The sequence below is a fragment of the Abramis brama genome (genome assembly GCF_963993115.1).
Source record: "Abramis brama genome assembly, chromosome: 4".
Classification (NCBI taxonomy): Eukaryota; Metazoa; Chordata; class Actinopteri; order Cypriniformes; family Leuciscidae; genus Abramis; species Abramis brama.
This window is the reverse complement of record NC_139966.1, coordinates 46,131,409-46,146,510: the sequence shown is the minus strand read 5'-3', so window position 1 is coordinate 46,146,510 and position 15,102 is coordinate 46,131,409. Positions and strand designations below refer to the sequence as shown.

The following is a 15,102-nucleotide window of genomic DNA, read 5'->3' as shown; positions in this document are numbered from 1 at the left end:
AGGGCTGGCACAGCCACATCAGATCTGCAGTATGGTCACTAATCTGTGGGATCAGTAAAATCACGGAAATGAGAGCCATCACACTGCAGTAATCTCCTGCGTCGGGGAAACTGTGTGTGAGTGTGAAAGAGAGAAGGATAATGTGAGATGAAAGAGGATGAGAGAGGCTGTAGAGGCCGGTAAACAGTAGCAGCCATGATCAACCAACTATTTAAACCATGTGTAATTGCATAAGATTAATAGCATTGAAATAAACCCAAGTTCAGCCTGCGTGTGAAGAGTCCAGACACCAGTTTGATGAAAAGAGGCTAGAAGGCTGGAAAAGGAAAAGATACATGGAATATGACAATGAATCAGCAAGAATGGAAACAAATGGACAAAATAATGATGCAGGAAAGAAAATATCATTATTCTGATTTTATCATCGTCTATTTTGAGCTCATGTTCTTTTTTTTGCAGCCTGAGAGATCCCAAAGCCCCTTTAATATCTCAAAAATATACTTACAGTCAAGATTTATCTTGTCTAGTCTTATCGTGAAAGATTCATCTGTGCATGTTATTCCAAAGAGAAAATGCTTGTCTTTGTAATCTGTAATCTTTAATCAAAATTGAATCAAACTCAAAATAAAAAATAAAACTTCACATCACAGAAGTAAAATGGATCGCAGTTCATATTGACTTTAACAGTAAAAATATCAGGTTGATACTTCGACAAATCTTATCATTATTCTTGATTGTGAACAAAATGTAAAATTGATGTGCATCAAACACCCTCTATGAAAAATATTTTATGACTTCTGTTCGGTCTCAGAGACCTCGGGTGTAAAACTTGAATGGATGCAAAAAATCATACATTTCTAAATGCTAAGATTTTCTGTCACACACTGATTTATGAAATAAATAGAAAGGACAACAATGCATCTGGATATTTTTACATGGAAACCTTTTATTTCACCATGACACAATAGTGCACCGAGCCATTGAAGGAAACAAAACATCAATTTGACAAAAGGTGCAACATAAAACACCAAAGTAATGACAGATTTGAGACAGACGTGAGAAACAAACACATTAAATAAACTATTCACAACATCAAGATCATATTTCCCCCTGAAAGGGAGCGGAACTACCATTAATACAGAAAGAAGTAAACACTGGTAATACCTGTAGGTCATTTACAAAGGGGTTTTACCATGGCTGCAGTCTGCTGAACCCATCAAGCACAAAACACTGCAATCAACGAGAAGTTAACCTTTATTTTCAACGTAGTTTTGACATTGAAACCTGAAAATTTAATGGAATTCGCAAAGGTTGATCTCTGTATCTGAATATTACATCATGGTTTCCAAATGATAATTGATGTACGACAAATAAACACTTTATCAAATGCATCAAGCAAATCTGAAACACCGCTTAAAGCTAAACCGATTCAGGTGTCTGATGGTTGCTTTAATTTTTTTTGTTATATTGTTTATGTTATAATACACATGAAGATTTGGTATAAAATGATCTTCCGAAAGGGATGAAACCGAGAGCTGAGACAAAGAGGGGGCAAAGAAAAACAGACCAAAGGAGAGAGAGAAAAGGAAAAGAACTCAGACATTTTGCCTTTGAATAGGACTAGAGGCACAAAGGGTCCACAGAGCAACAGATGTGACCATTCTGTAGAGAAAAAGAGAGGGAGGTAGGGAAGGAAAAGGAAGAGAGACATTAGTCAAAAAAGAAAAGCAGCCAATGTGACACTCACTCAACCACTTCCATACTGTATGTGCGTAAAGCATGGTCTAAGCATCAGTACAGCCTCTCACTCTCTCACAATTCATCTTTCAGCTCAAACGATGCTGATGACCTTGGCCAGTCATATAAGGTGCTTTAATAAGTAGATGAATTCTCTCCTGTCCATGAGCACAGTTCTTTATTCCCGCATTCATCTCTGTTCACTCCTCGGCGAGGCAAATCTCACAGTACCCGGGACCGTTTTCTGTGTGCTCAACTGGATTGTCCATTTTTCTCTTTAAATAACGTATCCCATCATTTAGAGAGGAGTACAAATGCCTGAGACCACTAATTGAAAGTACATCTATTTGAATTAATCTTTAATTATTATTTTTTATTTATAATAATAAATTAAGTGAATAATTTATAACTATATTTTCATTATAATATATATTTCATAATGGAAAAAAATATATTTATTATTATATTTTTTCATTATAAATTATATTTTCAGCATCATTTAAGTGAAAAGTTGAATTGAAAAATGAACATAAATTCAGAATTTCTTTGTATTTGGGCTAGGCGATTTTTTGCTCTATAAACTTCGTAAACGATGATCCAAAGAGCATATTGAGCTTAAATTGAAAAACATCTGACTGTCTGTAAAAAAAAGAAAGAAAAGAAGAAAAAAGATTGGTGTCACAAATCTGATTAGTGAAGGTAAAGAAAAAAAACAAATTAAAAAAACTAAAACAAAACTAAAAACCATACACATAAATATGTTTCCCTTTCGAGGTGCGTCAGTTGATGCAATGGGGACATGTCCCGCAGGACCCGGTTAGGTGCTCAAGGTGCTCCCCAGCATATAAAAATGGCACCCGAAAACAAGTCATAATTTTCAATGTCTTAAGGAAGCCGCTTGTCTGTGTGCTGTGTGAAGATTGCAGTACGTGAAAGCAGGGGCGTCGGACAGGGGGTAAAACCAGTACTGATTACCAGGGCCCCAAGGGAGAGAGGGCCCTTGAAAAGTCTGGAATATATTTTATTTTACCTGGATATTTTCATTTCCTAATTAAATTTCATAATGGATGTCAGATGAAATCTAAAATTGGTGTATTGGCTGAATAACTTGGTTGGACTGACTGGTCCCACCCTTTGCTAATGCGCCAAATGGTTTAGTCCATCTACACGCATTTTGTTTATGTTAGTTAGTTGAGCATCTGGTGGAGCGCAAACTTATGCTGTAGAAATGTCTTTCTCAAAGAAAGCCAAATCAGACCACCAAAAAAGAAAGGAAAGACAGGAGAAGGAAAGAAAACAAAATGAGGGAAAACAATTGGTAACTGACTTATTTTCAAAGAAAGGTGAGCACAAACTAGAACACAAAATCTACAGTGCTTGAATCGATCGCGATCGTTAGTGCTAAAAATGAACTGAGACAACCCATTGAAAGAGCAGAACATACACTTTCAGATGATAATTTGGTTATACATGTAATCTGAGATAAAGGCTAAATAAATAAACTGTACACTAACAATGTTGTTTGCATACAACACACCATTATAATAGCCTAAATTGAAACCTGTTTAATTTTAAATTAATAGGCTATAATATCTAAAATTAGCAATAATTAGCAATTTTATAGCCTACATTGGGAGTAATATATACAAATTGAGGAACATGGGGGCCCATCAGGACTGCCTATGCATAGGGCCCCCGGACCGGGATCTTGTGCTACACCCCTGCGTGAAAGAGAAGGCAATATGGCAAGCAAACAGTTTATACGCTGTGTGCATCCATGCCTGCGTTTCATAACACCGGGTCTTGATACGTGTGTTTTCTGTCTAAAAGTGGAGCATGCACGTTCACCCCTCCGCTCTCTGCTGGAGCTCTTCATGTGTGAAGAGTGTCAAGCCGCTGAGCCTCGAGGCTCGAGCTCTGCGCAGCTGCCAGCCGTGGGGATCTCAGACCGAACTGCTTGAGGAGCGTGAGCAAGTTCCCCTCACTTCTCCCCCTAGCTCTGCTGTCCTCATGCCTGAAGCGGAAGCCCACTCGGCGGCTTCTTCCGTGGAACATGAGGACTCATTGCTCGCTTGTGATTCTGACAATATAGAAAGTGTGGAGTCAGTAGAGTCAGATATTTGTAAAAGATCCGTTTCCAGCTCCATGCAGCAAAATGCCGAATACGATGAGCTAGTGGAGCTTATGACTCGTGCTACAGCCAGACTGAGCTTGGAATGGTCCGGCTTGAAGCGTGAGATCGCAGGCAGCCTCCTATGAGCGATATCTGCAAAGTCATAAGTGCACTGCTCCGGTGAGCCTTCCATTTCACACTGAGGTGTCAGGTTCGTGGGAACATCTATACTCTGCTTGCATGGCCCATTCTGCTTCAAATTATTCGAATGCAGAGGGGCTGAGTGAGTGGGGTTATTCCGGTGACATCCTCATCATTGAAGGCTCTCGTTTTGCCCTCTAAGCCATGTCAGATGACATTCGAGGTTGGTTGGCGACTGGTCAGATTGGCGGAGCTTTGCATATTATGACAAAATTGCAAGTTTACCAGGCAGATCTGCTTAAGGACCTTTGGGAAATTTATTTCTCACCAGGTGCAGGCTCCTCCTAGACCGTCTGAGCCCTCGCCAGGAACGAGTTCCTGGAGAGAGGAGCGGAAGGGCGAGTGTGGCTCCGAGGAGGGGTGAGCAGAGGCGCCGTAATAGGAGTAAGCCGCACTCAGATCAAAAGGCTTTAAATGCGTCAGGAAAAGAGGAGAATACTTAAGTGGGATTCTGCTATTTGAGCCTTTGTGCCGTTTTCTAGTTCCTTTCTGCCATCTTTGAGGAGGGTGCTGGGGTACAACAATTCTGTTTTAGAGGAGACTAAAATCTCCTCCCTCCCCCTTTAAGGAGGGTTCGGGGGTGAACCTGCAGCGAACCTTTTTTCATCACTGCATCGGCCATGATTGGCTATTTGGTACACGTGCCTCAGACACAGTGTCCTGCGGGACACGTCCCCATTGTGTCAACTGATGCAGCGCCTCGTTCCCCTCTCAGGGAACCACGGTTACATGCGTAACCTGAGACGTTCTTTACATCATTAAGTGTCTGTGGTTGAAATTTTTTTAAATTGTAAAACTTTGTTTATTTCCAGTCTTACATTAGATTCCAGATTTAAATTTTTGATTCCAAATCTCAGATTTTTCAATGTGGTCCGAGAAATTTGGATCTCACTGTAAGTGTTTTAAAAATATTTAAATGCACCAAAACAATATAATCAAAGCTTTGACTGGGCACACAACCAAAAGCATTTGCCTTTGACTGAATTGGTATTCAGATGTTTAAAAGTAAATTAGCCAGATGTCCATGAAACCCTTAGAGAGCCCGTTCATTTTAGCCAGCTTAAAGTCGGATCCAGCTTAAAGTCGGCATAAAACAGACGTTGCGATAGCCTTTTCTTCCCTATTGTGACATATACGAGTCAAATGGATATGTTGTTCTTATTCTTCTCGAACAAGAAAAAAATTAGTGTGGGACTTGATTTGGTAACACTTTATTTTAAGGTGACTTAGTTACACAATACTACAGTACATGTTACTTACAGAACATTATGCATAATTAACCCTAAACCAAACCCTAATCCTAACTGTTACTAGTAAGTACGTTAATTTTATTTCAGTAAGTACAATGTACCTAAGTCATCTTAAAATAAAGATGGTTTGGTTTGCTATTGCTGTGATATAATGTGAGTGACATGATGTCCTGCTCTTACGCCAGCCAACACATCATCAGACAAGAGATGTTGTTACAAGAGGAAGGGAACGTTATTTTGATTAAAGATCACGAGGGTACATGAATTAAAATAATGAATCATAAAAAAACAAGAATTGTCAATTTAATAGTAACTTTAAACATAGCGACAACCACAGGGTTTTATGTCTTAATATTAAAACACTCAATAAAGTGCTTGACCTTGGTGAATGTGTGTCTGTGGGTGGTTATGTAAGTGTCAAGTACCTTGCACTGGCAGAGGGAACACTCCGTGCCGTGTTTGGTCCAAGCGGAGCCACTGAAGCGAGTGATTCCGAATTCATCCACGCAGGTCTTGGTGATGTCATTCCGAACAGTATCGGCCAGGCAGGGGTCTGTGACGCAGCGCGGACAGCACTCGCCCTCAGGAACCACTGTAAACTCGCAGTCAGAGACCGGTGCGCATGATATCGGCCAGCAGTCCACTTCACCCCCCTGAGAAACACACAGACGGAGACATATTTCATTCCCACACTGAAAAGAATCAATATTTTGGCAATTCCGTTCAGTGACGCTAGTGGCACATAAATTACACACTTCCGCTTTACCATGCTGCAAATCACAAATACTATGTTGTGCTCACTGATCCAGAGAGGAGCGTGTAATGAAGGATCGATACGACATTCCTAGGTCAGTGCTGGTTTAATATAGTCACACACACATGGCTATCTCCATTCTGTATTCTTTAAAACTTGTTTAACATCTGTTAGAGTTAGACTGCAGGTGACGTGTCAAGATATATCAATGCTTTGTCCTTGCACCTGTGGGAAAAAATCCACAAAGGACCAAAGTGATGGAGTACTTGGAATGCCAAATATTAAAGTGTGTGAAAGTCACTCCGGTCAAACACTGCATGTTAAGTTTAAGACAGACTCTAGTCTATCCAGAGAGCATATGAGGAGATTATATTTTCTTAATAGATCCTGCATTTCAGTTAATAAAAAATTCACTCACTTTTTTTGATGGAGGCATCACCTGCTTTTTAATTCTACAATGTGCATGAGCATTAGCTGAACCAGTTGGGGGTTCAGCTAATTTATCCAGTTCTTATGTTCAACTCAGTTACTCAATGTCTGGTGAGTAAATAATAATGGTCAGTAAATAATGACTTAAATTTTTAATTGAAGTCATGTAGACTATTCAGATGATACTTTTTTGGTTTTGAATCATGAAATTAATTGATATTATTTTTTTAATACTTATTTTAAAGTTTATCTGTACATTAATCATTCTCGTTTTGTATTTCAGAGAATATAAAAAGTCATACAGGTTCATTTTTCGGCAAACCGATTGCTGTAGTCCCCTGCAAGACAAAGTATTTTTCAGATTACATCCTGAATCAGACCGAGCAGCTAACATAGACCTTGAATACAAGAGGAATGCAGATATTTCTCTGAATGTCTCTCTCTCTCTCTCTCTCTCCCCTCCTGGAGTTTTCCGTTCCGGAAACATTCTTTGTTCTTTCACTCCTCGCACTTCTGTATCCTTAAAATACAAAGCATTCTTCCTGCCTCTTCTCTCTTTTTCTGTGTCTCTTCCTCTCTTTCAAGTTATGCGTTCCTTTTACTTCACAGGGAACAAGAAAAAAAAAACTGATGAGAACCAGGATTCGATGTGTAAAGGGGGTTGAAAATGACTAAAAGAAATGCTGACTGAAAGAGAATGTGATAACTGTGTAAAAAACAACATAAAAGAGACAAACAAAAACCAGCTGTACTGAAAGCTAATGAAATTTCAATACGGCCATGCAAAACTGTCTCTGTTTGATCATGTTTCTCTCTCAAAGCTGGTTTAATGGACACAGATTATGCTTGTGTAGGATTAAAAAGGGTTTTCAATTGAAAGTCAGTTATTGAGCAATTAATCCAGAGCCTGCATGGCTTTAGCATTAGCCTTCCGTCTGTGACGCTGTCCACTACTGTGTCCAGAAGTCTTTACATAATTCATTACAGACCTACACATTTAGCAGTCCTAAACCCTGTGGAAAAAGCTTCATTCTCTGTGTACCAAAAACCTTCTCCGACAGAGAAAAACTGAGCTGGGAGCCTTGCATATCACGAAAACCTCTGACAAGTTTAGGAGCCCTGTTTGAGCCCGTTGTCAGTTCAGCAAATACTATTAAGGATTTTCACTAGAAAGAAAGATGGAGCCGGACTTTATAATTCGATTCGTTTCAGAGTGCAAAAAGTTTTGCATAAGGAAAGAAAAAATTGCAGGAAGGACAAACACCAGAGGGGCTGAAAACTGCATTGTTCAAGGTTTGGCGCAAGACTTCCTGACAGAGATATTGCAGAGAGTTCCACTGTGAACAGCAGTTTCTCTGTGTAATAGATCTGAATCTAATCCACAGAGAACAGCATGACAGGGGAGTTTATTCTGTGCATTGTGCATTTGTGAATGCATACTCATACTGTTTTCTAAAGACAATATTTCACACATTTGCATCATATTCAATCCCTCAAGTCGTTATAACGCTAGTCAAGGTTTCTTGAAAAAAGGTTTCTATTCAGTTTCATGTGATCATTTTCCAACCCTCACTCTGACACTTATTGTTCACCACTGTATTTGAAGACTATTATCTCTGTTATGATTGGCTAATCTCCTCATATGCAAAGTTCACAGTTTTCATCCATCTGGCTGAATACTAAACAACTTTTGATATAAAAATGTGGCTGGCCATAGTGCTTTTATGTCATTGATGGTAAAAGTCTTCCAAAAACTCAAAAAATATTTTCTAAACGGTTTCCAAAAACATTTAAAATGTTCTACTACTACTGCAACTAATTATTATTATTATTAAATAATAATATAATTATACGCAAGTAATGTGCAATTAATATAATACAATCCAAAAGTCTGAGAAAATGTAATTTTTTTTATTTAAATGTAGATTTTGAAAAAAATGTAGAACAAAGCAAAAGTATGATACAAAAGATTTAGGAATGTTTAAATATATTATTTTCAATGTTATATGTTTAAATAATAAATATTTATAATAATTTTATAATAAAAGATCTATGACATTTTTACCACGTTAAATTTCATAGCTGCTACTAAAATGCACAAGATGCCCTTTGGAACATTCTCAGATCAAGCTGTACCATCAGGTTTTATTATATATCAGATTCCATCATTTATATTGTGATATATATTGGTGATGTGTATATATATATAATTTTTTTTTTTAAGTTTTCAATCAGAAAATAAATAATGCACGATTCATGCATTTTCACTAGTGGCCTGTATTTCACTGTAAAAAGTGAACAGTTGGATCAACTTAAAAAAAATACTTCAATTGGTAACACCTAAAGAAATTAAGTTGTCTCAACTTAAATTATCACATTTTATCATGAAAAACATGATAATTTAAGTTGAGAAAACTTAATTTCTTTAGGTGTTACCAATTGAAGTAATTTTTTTAAGTTGATCCAACTGTTCACTTTTTACAGTGTTGGACACTGTATCTCTAAATGCTGAGATATTTCAAAATTTGTTTTGAAAGAACCTTTTCTTAATGTTCTTCAGAAATAGTTATTTCTGACATTGGCCATATAATATATAGATTATAAATACTGGACTGGTAATCATAATGCATCACCACATCGAGTTGGTTTCACATGCTGTCACTCACCATACACTGGCACTGCTGGCAGTTTTCCACCCAGGTTTCTCCATTACTGTATGCTAGCAGACCGTTCTGATGCAAACACTGAGAACTCAGGCGAGGATCGCATTCAGGACAGCACAACACATCCACCGTGGGATTCTCACAATCACACACCATCCGCCTGCACATCACCAACCCCGACTAAAACAGGAGAGAAAGACAGAGACTGAGTAAAAAACTAATTTCTCAGTTTTCCTTTGACTACAGCTCCCATCAGTCCCTTTGGCTCACCTGACAAGAGCAGACCGAACACCTGTCGTCCTCCAGCACCCAGATCTGCCCGTTGTGTTTCACCTTCCCGTCGTGGGCGCAGTCTCCCGTGCAGTTCCTACCGTGCGGACAGCGGCAGTCGTAACCTCCGTCCACGTTAAAGCACACGGTGTCGTTGGCACAGCTGTGCCTCCCCGTCTCACATTCATCAATGTCTACCGACAAGAAACAGACACATTATAAGTCACTGGTTAAATCCAAGGGGTCAAGGCTTAGCTGGTTAGCACGGCCCAGTTAGCCCCTGTTAGTAGATGTCGTGATTACAACCATGGTGAAGGGGAAATGCATGTTTCTCTATTGACTTCCATTCAAAAGAAGCACTGTTTCATTAGAAATAAGTTACCTTCACATGACTCTCCATTGGCTGAGAACATTCCGTTGTCATGGTATCCGTCACGACACTCGCAGTGGTACCAGCCAGGTAGGTTGACGCAAGTGGCTCGACTGTCACACTCCACAAACCCATCGAGGCATTCGTCGATGTCTTAGGTGACAAGGTGGAGACATGCATGAGAAAACCCAAGAAATGTATGAAAAAAGGCACAGTGTCACTCTCTGTTGTTTTTAACATTGACAATAAGAAGAAATGTTTTTTTGAGCATCAAATCAGCATATTAGAATGATTTCTGAAGGATCATGTGACACTGAAGACTGGAGTAATAATGCTGAAAAGCCAGCTTTGCCATCAAAGGAATAATAAAAATGTATTTGAACAAACAAAGAAACAAAGAAACAAAAACTGCCATAAAGTGCATATTCAAATAGTATTCTTTGCTAGACTGTATTATGCGTTCTCCATAACCTTTTCAAATTCCTAAATGAATGCAAATCTTCATATTTGATGTTTGTCCTCACACCAAACACAAAGTAAGTAAGACAAATAGAGCTTTTGCCATGGTCGTCTTGAAAGGAGCGTATCCAACAGCTGTTGATAATTATTCTCTTCAGTATCTATTCAACTTCCAGTCCTTGTCCTTGGATTACACTCTCACAGAAAGATACGAAGAGCGTCACACAGACCCAGTCAGTTCAATGACAACTTCAAGCAGAATGGGTTAGAAATTATTTTGTGACTTGAACGCTAGGCTAGATTGTACTTCACCTCACCCATCTCATTAGATGGCTAAGGGGGAATTACATTGTGTTGTATTTCAATGCCAATTTTAATGTCTGAAATGCAGGCAAGGCTGAGTAGAGGGGTTAAACGAAAGCTGAAGAATACTTTGGGTTTGTGGGTATGTGTGAGAGAGAATTTTTTTTTATGTAGCCTTGAGAGTCATTGTGAAAGAGCATAGAATATGAGAAACAGCCTAAAGGACCTTGTGAATTAGGTTTGCAAGTGTTGCTTGTAGTATCGCATGGGCTGAGAAATATTTAAAGGGATAGTTCACCCCCAAAAAATGAGAATTATGACATTATTCCCCTTAAGTTGATCTAAAGCTGTTTGACTTCATATCGAACACAAAAATAGACGTTTAGCAGAATGTTCATGCTGCTCTCTTCTACACAAGTAAACGGAGACCAGGGGCTGTCAAGTTACAAATTTAACATTAAAAAAAGGCATAAATCAACCAATAAAAACAGTCAATGCAGCTCATGTACAATATATGAAGCCAAAGGATAACTTCTGAGAGAAAAATACACTAATACTCAAAAATGTGGGGTCTGTAAGAATTTTCCTCCTATGCTCACTAAGACTGTGTTTCTCAAAATTACAGTAAAAGTAATATTGTGAATATTATTAAAATGTAAAATACCATTTCTTCTATTGAAATATATTTAAAAAATGTAATTTATTTCTGTGATGGCAAAGCTGAGCATCATCACCCCAGTCACGTGATACTTCAGAAATCATATGCTGATTTGCTGCCCAAGAAACATTTCTTATTATAATTTAATGGAAACTGTGATACATTTATTTCAGGATTCTTTGATAAATAGAAAGTTAAATAGAACAGCATTTATTTGAAATAGAAATCTTTTGTAACATTATAATTGCCTTCACTTTCACTTAAATGTCATTCATCGTCGTGTAAATTCAAATATTGCACATTAGACTGCATCAGAGCAGGCTTAACATTGTGAACATTCAAATGTGAACGTATTCTAATATGTACGACAGAACATTCTTTTTTGACTGAACTGTCCTTTTTTTTCTGAGGAACATTTCATCAGAAAAAGGTCTGATATGAAACATGTTCCATGCAAGAGTTATGAACATCTCGCCTCTAAGATTACTTCACTTTTGTCAAGATTTCACTCCCCTAACACAAAATAACTTCTCCATTAAAAACAGAGAATGGCAAAAATAACACAAACAATACTGAATAATACATAGATGTAGGCAGTGCTGATGACATTTATTCATTTTCTTCCTTGAGCACAAACACAGAGTGCACTCATCTCTCTCAGAGGAATGGCTGGCATTTGTGCTGTCAGAAAGCAGTCGCAAGTATTGATTGACTGTGTATTCACGGGTAAACCCCCAGGGTTCCCGCTGTCCTGCAGCCCTGCCACTAATTTGTCATGGAATGTCACAAGTCGACGGCACAGTACATAGTCTCCCATCTCATTTGCTCCATCTTCAGCATTTGGGATTCCTCATACACTTCCATTTGTGTGCATTGGTGAGTTGTGCTGTAGTAAAAACCAAGGGCGCAGTTTCTTTTAGAGGGGACCTATTCAAAGTCTTGATTTTGTTTTTGGGGTTACTAGAATAGATTTTCATGCTTGAATGTAAAAAAACCACCTGATTTTACATTATTGCAGCACCTCTCTTCCCAGTCTGTCAGTAACGCTCTGTTTAGTTCCTGTCTCTATAGGCCCTGATATGTTGAGCGTCGACCGGCCCAATTTTTGTGGTGTGTTCCACGCCGTCGGCACTAGTTGGACATCGTCAGGGGTATTTTGGCCAAATGAGCATGAATCGAATTGAATCGAATTGAACAAAAGTAACTGGTGAGAGAGAGAACTCTGATTGGCTGTTCAGTTTAGCGAACAAGTCAGTGCGCGAGAATAAAAGCGAAAGTAATGAAAGCAAGCAAAGATGTAAAGATGGCACAGACAGAAGGCTGCTCAAGTTTTACGTCATCTTCCCTGAGCATTCTAATGCTCAAATATTTTCATAACAATATGAGCCACCTGGAATGAAGAAAGGGATCAGCATGATATATATACAGTATATACAATCTAGAATCCCATGAGGACGGTAATAGTTATGGGTCCACAGTGGTATCCTCAAGTCAATTTCATCAGGGACGATTCTTCAAACGGTAAGTCATCAATCCACTTAGTCCCTGAACATCTTGGCTGTTCCCATCCCAGCTATCTCCTTCATCTGCCCTGCTCTCGTTCCCACCCCCTTCCCTTCATCCTCCCCCTCCATCCTCACACTAATGAACAGATTCACACCCACTGCTGGGTCTCGCTGGGGAGCTCGGCACTGTAAAAGGGCCTCGGTGCAAACGAGGGAGTCGAAGTGCGTTGTGTACATGAAAGCCTGGTCCCATTCTCAAACAAAGTCTTTTTCTTTTTTTTTTTTTTAACAGGAAGTTCAAAAGCAAACCTTTTCTTAATGAGAATACAGACAGCAGATCCTCAGAGTTTCCCAAACAAAAGCAGAGATTCAGAGGAAAGTCTTATCTTTAAAGTCGAACTGAATTACTGTTCGCTACCCATTTATTGGTGATGGTGACATATTTCAGAGTGAAACGGATATTCAATGAGACCCAAAGTTTTGGAATAACATGACGAAACAATAGGACCTGGAAAGAGCATTTAGAAAGTAAACTTTATTTTATACACTGTCCAAAAAAAGTTGCTGCCTTAAATTTTTAAAGTACAATCAACTTGGATGTTTCAGTAATTTCAACTTAAATTACATTAAAATGACTTTAAAATTATTTGAATCTTGTACAACGTATAATAAAAGTTAAGTTAAAGCAATGTAAAAATATAATGTTGTCATAACTTATTGATCATTAAAAGCAACAATATATCCTATAATATATCCTATATACACTGAAAAAAAAATTGGAGTAGGATTTACTTGAAACAAGTAATAAAAACTCGGTGAGTGTTTTAGCGCAATTTTCTCACCTCATGGGATCACAACACTAAGAGATAGTAAATCTTTTCCGTTTTTTTTTTTTTTTTTTGTGCGTTCCCGAGATTAGACCTTCCTTAACATAATGCCGAAAACCCGAAGTCTCTAGGTGGTCTGGTTGAGGAGTAGATAGAAGTGCAAGATTGGTGCGCACAGACAGAACAGAAATCATGAGTTAACAATCGCAATTTTGTCCGTTGGAAAATTGCGCTAAAAAGCTAGGCAACTTTTTTCACTCAGAAAATGCTAGTAAATTTACAAAGATTTGCCAAGTAAAAACCTAAACATATTCATCAGTAGCTTTAATTAGAAATCTTTAAGTTAAATTTACTTGGAATATGGAATTAAGTAAACTTTACTTAACCTAGTTAAGTGAAAGTAACACAGAAAATAAGTAATTTTAACTTGGCTAGTAAAAGGTTGATTGATATCGATTTAGTTGAAATTTCCTTTGCATTACATTTCACTCAAACAATAATATTGAATTATACCAGTCATTTATAGTATGTGCTTTACTTAGATTATCTAAGTAATTTATACTACAGCATGTCAGATGTTAAGCATCATGTGAATGCAAAGACCTCGTAGACAATACACAATGACGGTAACATTTGATGGATCGTTTTTGTGTTTGAATGTGTCATTTTGAGCAGAAAATTTACTCAAAATGTCACAAAATGGCAAGTTACTAATCCTGGCAACAAAAGCAATGATAAAACAGTGTAAATACAGCTGGAAACCAGTGAAAAATTAACCTCATTAATTATTCAAGGTCCAGTGCATGATGGGAACCCCAGTATCAGAAAAGCTGAGTAATTTTTACTTAATTTTATTGAGTTGATATTTACGCTTTCATTTCTACTCGCTTGAATTAAGTACTGATATGGAATTTACTTCGTTTTTTTAATTCTTGCCTGAACTAACTTTTTCATGTAAATTACATTGTTTTTTTTCAGTAGTATTTACTTCACCAAAAAATCATTTTTTACAGTGTATATTCTATAAATATATAATTAATAATATACATAGATAATTATGATGAAATGTTTTATTGTACATTAAAAACTATAATAAAATGAATTTAAAATAATATAAAGATACAAGATACAATGTATAAAATTAAAACATTATCATTCATTTACATTCTATTATTATATCATTATTATATATTAGTTGTGCAGTGTTAATCTGGATAAAACAGAGGTCTGTGTTGCACAGCAAGGGAAGACGTTCAACAGCTAAATTCTAATTATCTCCACCTCATTAGACATGATGAGTAACGACTTGGAATACATGAACCCAATGAAGCAGACATAAGCAGAGCACTTAAATAAACATGGAGAAGTTTTATCGGAGGACAGAACCAGCAGCTGTTTTGAATCTCTTTGTACACACAATTCTACGCTCCTCCCTGTAGGCCTTTCTCACTAGAGCTTCTGAAGATATTCTCATTAAAATTTGATAGGAGTAGGGCTCCATTCTAGCTTAATATTAAGGGAAAACACTTCTCAAGACTCCCATCCTGGTGCAAGGATATATTT

The 15,102-nt window shown here is 37.7% G+C and overlaps 1 protein-coding gene across 1 annotated transcript in view; it reads right to left on the bottom strand.

The window, feature by feature from the left end:
- Window positions 1-920: 920 nt before the first annotated feature.
- nell2b (neural EGFL like 2b) overlaps window positions 921-15,102 on the bottom strand; it is a 44,112-nt gene continuing 29,930 nt past the window's right edge. The window contains exons 16-20 of the mRNA XM_084111509.1: window positions 9,800-9,940; window positions 9,418-9,611; window positions 9,151-9,327; window positions 5,727-5,954; window positions 921-1,662 (exon numbers count right to left, since the gene is read on the bottom strand). Coding sequence (XP_083967635.1) covers window positions 1,621-1,662; window positions 5,727-5,954; window positions 9,151-9,327; window positions 9,418-9,611; window positions 9,800-9,940 — 782 coding nt within the window. The 3' untranslated portion in view covers window positions 921-1,620. The remainder of the gene's footprint in view (window positions 1,663-5,726; window positions 5,955-9,150; window positions 9,328-9,417; window positions 9,612-9,799; window positions 9,941-15,102) is intronic.